The sequence below is a fragment of the Galeopterus variegatus genome, unplaced genomic scaffold (assembly GCF_000696425.1).
Source record: "Galeopterus variegatus unplaced genomic scaffold, G_variegatus-3.0.2 Scaffold4762, whole genome shotgun sequence".
NCBI lineage: Eukaryota > Metazoa > Chordata > Mammalia > Dermoptera > Cynocephalidae > Galeopterus > Galeopterus variegatus.
Window position 1 is genome coordinate 31,267 of NW_007730873.1, and position 6,576 is coordinate 37,842.

At 47.8% G+C, this 6,576-nt stretch overlaps 1 protein-coding gene across 3 annotated transcripts in view; it reads right to left on the reverse strand.

Moving 5' to 3' along the window:
• LOC103603718 (tubulin-specific chaperone D) overlaps positions 1 to 6,576 on the reverse strand; it is a 152,714-nt gene that overhangs the window by 11,697 nt on the left and 134,441 nt on the right. For all 3 annotated transcript variants that reach the window (XM_008588290.1, XM_008588291.1, XM_008588292.1), the window contains 3 exons: positions 6,332 to 6,490; positions 6,099 to 6,237; positions 1,803 to 1,924 (listed from right to left, as the gene is read on the reverse strand). In XM_008588290.1, coding sequence (XP_008586512.1) covers positions 1,803 to 1,924; positions 6,099 to 6,237; positions 6,332 to 6,490 — 420 coding nt within the window. The remainder of the gene's footprint in view (positions 1 to 1,802; positions 1,925 to 6,098; positions 6,238 to 6,331; positions 6,491 to 6,576) is intronic.

Below are 6,576 nucleotides of genomic sequence, written 5' to 3' on the forward strand. Positions count from 1 at the left end.
CACGGGCAAAAGCAGAAACAAGCCCAGACCATACACGGCTCCACATGCAAAGATGGGCCCAGGAGAGACTTTAGGTTTCAATGTAAAACCTAAAACTATAAAGCTTCTAGAAGAAAACATAGAAAATCTTTGTGATCTCGGATTAGGCAAAGATTTCTTAGACACGACACAAAAGTCACAACCCATAAAGGAACAGGTGGATAGGCTGGGGTCTGAAAGAGTGAACACTTGCTCTGAGAGAGACTAAGGACGTGGGAACACGAGCAGCAGGTGGGGAAAGTACATACAAACCACGTCCCGATGGAGGGTCCATGGTACATACAAGGAAGTCTCAAAACGCAACAGCGAGGGGGAAGAAAACAGCCCAATTAAAAAAACAGGCAAAAGAAATGAACAGACCCTTCACCAGAGAGGATGCGAGGATAGCCCACAGTCCATGAGAAGATGCGCGACACCCTCGGTCACTGGGGTGACATAAGCTAAAGCTGCGAGGCGCCTCTGCAGGCACCTGCCAGAAAGGCTGGAACTGGGAGGACTGCCCAGGCCAGGTGCTGGGAGGATGTGCGACAGCCAGAACTCTCAGACGTGCTCAGCGGGAACGTGAAACAGCACAGACACCCTGGAAAACATCTACCCACCACGTGTTCCAGCCACTCTCCAAGAGAACAGGAGATGTTCTTCCACACAAACACCTGCACCTGCATGTTCATTGCAGTTTTATTGGTAACAGCCCCAAAACAGAAACAACCAAGTGTCCATTAACAGATGAACTGGGGCTCACCCGCAGAACTCAGCCGACAATCAGAAGGAATGAGTGGTCCAAGGAGCAAGAGAAAGAGTTCACACCCACGATTCCATTTAAATCAAATTCCGGGACACACCAAACCCTAAGCCACAGTGACTGCAAATCAGTGGCTGCCTGTGGGCGGGGGGCAGTGGAGAGATGCTAAGGGGCAGGAGGAAGCCGTGGGGTCAAGGATGTGCCTGCTGGTGTCACAGGTGTCCATGTGTCAAAACTGATTAAACCGTACACTTTAAGCACTACTGACAATGTCATTTATACCTTGACAGAGCTTTTTACAAAGAGTAAAAGAAAGCCAGGCTGAGTTCCTGCTTGCTGAGAGCTGCACCTGTGCTCTGCGCGGCACAACAGCTGGCGAGGCCTCTCATGAGGGGACACCGCACCGGAGTCCCTGTCCCCTCATGCACACGCCAGGAACGACCATCTAGAGGGTGATGGGAGGACGCTTCCAATTCTGAGGTTGAGGTCCCTGAAATCTGCACCCCACCTTCACATGAAAGCAGGTACCAAAAAGCTAAAGCTACAAACTTCTAGAAAGCAGGTCATACTCGTCACTGCGACATTCCATTTTGGAAATGCTCAGCTCTTGTGTTTGCACACAGGCTGACGCTGCATCAGCTGAGCATCGCAGGGGAGAGTTCCTGCAGCAGGACCATATTCCACCCTTCCTGGTTCATAGTTTACGTTATCTTTACTTCCAGAGTACAAAGAAATGGTCACCTCCTACCCAAAGCGCAGGTTGGGGGAGGGCCCCAAGGAGGTGCAGGGGCCGGAGCTCGAGCCTAGGCTGGTCCCCACTCTTGGCTCAGCCAGTGAGCTGCGTGCTTTGGGCCCACCCGCACCCCGCCTGTGCCCTGCTCCTTGCCTGCCGACTGGACCCAACTGTGTGCTCCACTTCTCCCTTAAAATTCCAGCCAGGGGAGAAAAACCCTGGAGATGTGTGGAAACGTGATGAGAAGCGTAGATGCCACCCCGCCTCCATGCCATAAGACCCACTCACCTGTCATTCAGAAGATTATCCTCAAAGACCTGAAGAAGCGTCGCACCAAAGCTCTCCAAGGCCTGTGGGTCACTCTGAATCCCCTTCATGTATTCAAACAGACTGTGTGTGGAGTGCCTGACCTGCAACAAGGAGCAGCGGCCTCATAAGGCAGGCAGAGCATCACCGCGGTCCCCTTGCCACCACTCCCCCCACCCCAGGGTTGGACACACCAAGACCTATGCTCAAATATCTGCTGAAGAGAAGAGATGACTTTGAACTGTACAGAAGTGAGGGTCTTGCAAATGCTTGGCCAATGTGGACAGTGGGCACAGAGCCACCTGGGAGCAAACACCCCAAACAGAAATGCTGCTCTCAACGGCAGCAGCACAACCTAAGCTGCACACGCTGTCATGTGTTTGCCAGAACTAGACACTGTCAGAGGGAGACCGCTTGAACCTTGAAGCAGATCCCGAGGCCAGAGCACAGGCATCACAAGTAATTGACCACACACTCCTGAGGCATTTCTAGGCTCACAGCAGTGGGAAGGCTTGAGACCCTCCCCACACAGCCTGAGCTGGGCCTGGGCATACCAGAGGCTGAGACAGATCTAGAACCCAGGCCCACAGTGCCTGCCCATCCCTTTGAGCACAGCTGACAGAAAATGCGGAGCACATGGGCCTCGACCCATTAGTTCGGATTTAGCACCACAGAGAAGACAGGAAGGCAAGGACATGCCAGGAGGAGAGAGGGTCATAGGGACAGGCCCAGAGTCTGCTTATAGTTCTCTACACAGCTGCCGAGCACTGAGCTGTCAAGGAGGCTAAACTAGAGCAAAGGAGGACAGTGCAGGAAATACAGGTGTGGAGACCCACACCACTCCCATCATGACAATGCATCCAGCAGGTGGGAAGTACCACAGGACAAACACGCAGTTTCTCCAAAGAATAAATGGCATGAAAGCCGTGGAGGGGGAGGGGGGGCAGAACTGTGACACGTCAGTGTCTTGGGACATAGCAGCCAGGTGCAGGCTGGGACCTTCTCTGATTCTGATTTAAATAAACTTGACACAAACTGAAATTAAACTAGGTTCATTTTAAGTGTGATAATAGTGTTGTGGTTAGCCTTTAAAAAACTCTTCACCTTTAAGAGATATAGGAAGTACAGTTGACGTTTGAACTATGTGGGTCTGCTTACACATGGATTTTTTTCATAAATATTATAAACGTATTTTCTCTTCTTTATGGTTTTCTTAATAACATTTTCTTTTCTCTATCTTCATTTTAAGTATACAGTATATAATACATATAACATACAAAGTATGTGTTAATGGGAGGGCAACCCTCTGCCTGGAAGCAGGGAAGAGCATGTCAAAAACACTACTACCACAGCCACAGCTGCTGCAACAGCAGCTTGATGCCACAGCAGTAGACACTGCCACCATGCAGGCGGCCCACCAGACACGCAACTGCCATGACACAAGGAGAGTCACCAGCAGAGACTGGAAAAAGAGAATGTCTTTCTCCTCAAAGCCCACTCCAGAGGAAAAGCAGCAGCAGCCAGTCTACCGGATGACCAGACATCAACAAAGAGATACTGGAAATATGAAAACCCACGAAACTATGACACCACTAAAAGAATATAGTAATCCTCAGATACCAGACCCTATAGAGCAGGAAACCCCTGAAATGGCTGAAAAGGAGTTCCAAGCAACAATCTTAAGGAAACTCACCAAGATATAAAAAGACTCAGTTAGACAACATAATGAAATGAGAAAAAAAATCCAGGATATGAAGAAGGAATTTAAAGAGAGATAATACCTTAAAGAATGTAGCAGAATGCATGGAACTGAAAGTGTCACTCAAAGAAATGGGGGGTGGTGAGGGGGAAGTCTGATATCTTAAGCAGTAGGTCTGAACAAGCCAAAGAAAGAATTTCTGATCTTTTTTTTTTTCTTTCCATTTTGTCTTTTTTTCGTGACCGGTAATGGGATCGCAACCCTCAGTGTCGCGCCCGTACCGCAACCAGCAACGGGATCGCAACCCTTGGTGTCGTGCCGGCACCGCGCTCAACCAGTGAGCGGACCGGTCTCTATATGGGATCCGAACCCTCGGCGGGAGCGCCGCCACGCTCCCAAGCACTGCACTCTACCAAGTGCACCACCAGGCCGGCCCAGAATTTCTGATCTTGAAGGTAGTCTTTTCAAATAACCCAGGCAGAAAAAAGAATTTTTTGAAAATGAAGAAAATCTGAGAGAGCTATCAGACAGCTTTAAGTGCACAAACATTCCAATCAAGGGTATTCTAGAAGGGGAGGAGAAAGAAAAAGACATGGACCTTCAAATCCAGGAGGCTCAAAGGTCCCCAAACATATTCAACCCAAAAAGATCCTCTCCAAGACACATTATAGTCAAACTGGCAAAGCTCAAAGACAAATAAAAAATCTTAAAAGAATAAAGATAAAAGTGTCAAGTCACCTATAAGGGAGCCCCTATGAGACTAACAGCAGACTTCTCAACAGAAGCTCTACAGGCCAGAAGACAATGAGATGATATACTCAAAATACTAAAAGAAAAAAACTGCCAGCCAGGAATACTATACCCAGCGAGGCTATCCTTCAGAAGTGAGGGGAAAATAGTATATTTTCTATACAAACAAAAATTGTGGGAGTTCACCACCATACAACCAGCACCACAAGAAATCCTCAAGGAAGTCCCGCATCTGGAATCTGAAAAATGATAATCACGTCACAAATACACAGGAAAGAACAAAACCTACTGGTAGAACAAAAATGCAAACAGGAAAGAGAAAGAAACTAAATCTTACTGCCACAAAACAACAGATGTAATAATGCCCCCGCTTTATTTCTGATTTTAGTAATTTCGGTCATCTCTTTTTCTTGGTCAGTCTAGATAAAAGTTTACAAATTTTCTTGATCTTTTTGCAGAATCAATTTTTGGTTTTGTTGATTTTCTCTATTGTTTTTTAATTCCCTATTTCATATATTTCTGTTATAATCTTTGTTATTTCCTACTTATATTTGCCTTTGGTTTAGTTTGCTCTTTTTCTGTTTTCTTAAGGTAGAAGTTTACATTACTGATGAGACTTTTCTCATTTTTAATATAGGTGTTTACAAGTATAAACTTTCTTCCAAGCACTGCTTGAGCCCTGCATCCTATAAATTTAGATATGTTGCACTTTGATTTTTATCTCAAAGTACTCTCTAATTTCCCTGTGATTGTTTTTTTAACCCATTATTTAGGAGAGTGTTGTTTAATCTGCACACATTTGTGAATTTTCTAAATTTCCTTCTGTTACTGTGGTCAGAGAACATATTTTCTATTATTTTGTATGATCTTAGTCTTTTTAAATGCATTAAGACTTGTTTTGTGGCCAAAAAGGAAAAAAAAAGAAGTATGTGTTAATAGACAATTTATGTTATCAGTAAGGCTTTCAGTCAACAGTAGACTATTAGTCGTTAACTTCTGAGGGGGAGTCAGGAGTTATATATGGATTTTCTGCTGCATGGGGGTAAGCACCCCTAACACCCGTGTTATTCAAGGGTCAACTGTACTCACAGGGTTAGTTATACAATTTCTGTTTGTAGGTGTCATGTGTGACATATGGTGAGACAAAACTGGCAGAACCCAGTGACCATGAAGCTGCACAGGCATGCCGAAGTTCGCCATGACATTCTCTGTACTTTTGTGCATGTTTCAAGATCTCCCAAAGAAAAAGTTTAAGAAAAATTAATTGCTCCTTATGTATCAGCTAAAAATATAACAGAAAAATCTAAGTAGCCATTTACGACAATGTCTAAATTTCAAATGTTTTAAAGACACAAACACAGTTCAAACTTGCCTGTCATTTTCAGGCAGTGTGCCTTGCAGCAAGGCCACAAAAGGCACAGCAGAAATGGGTCAGCCACACCCCATGGCAGAGCCACTAATGGTCCAGCCCCCGGGCAGTAGCCCACAGAAAACAGAGCCACTTCCAGAGTCCTGCTAATGAGTCCCCACTTAAAACACAAGATCCCCCTTCATCAGACATGACCACACTGCAGGCTGCTCTCCAGAATCCTGCCCATAGAGCACAAGGCCACTTGGCCTCCGACATCATGGGGAAGGAGCTGGGCCCTTGACCCCCTAATCAAACATTCCCAAAAGAGGAAGAAAGCCACAGAAGAAAAGACACTGGCTTCTGGAGGCTCAGCCTTCCTGCATGCGGATCCAGCATCGCTCCCTCCCAGGAGGAGAGTTCAGGCACCATCTGGAGCCCCCCAAGTCTCCCTCCCCAGCCCCACCAGATGCTTCCTCACCGTTGACTCTGTCAGGCCGCCCACAGACACGACCAGCCCCAGCAGGATGTGGTAGCGGTATGTGGGCAGCCCCAGGAGCTGTGTGACGCGAGGGAAGGCCTGGGCCGGCACATTCCAGTTCACAGAGGCCACGTCTGACCTGCAAGAGAGCACACGCAGTGCAGCCAGACTCCCCAGGCTCTCCCTACAGCTGGAGGGCCTGGCACATGGGGGCGGCCTGCACCCAACAGTACCTGGGAAGCAGCTTCTCCAGTTCTCCTCGGTGGGGCACATGGGGGATGGGAGAGCTATCACAGTGCAGGATAGTCAGGAACACGTGGGCGGCGTGAGCGCGGAAACGGTCGATCTTCTCACTGGCCTGCTGGGCCAGGCAGCACATGACCTGTTCACAGCTGCAAACACACAGCCCCAGGCCCGAACTGTCAGCTCAGCCCAAACACCATGGGACCTCGGGGGGGGGTGGGGTGGGGGTGGGGGT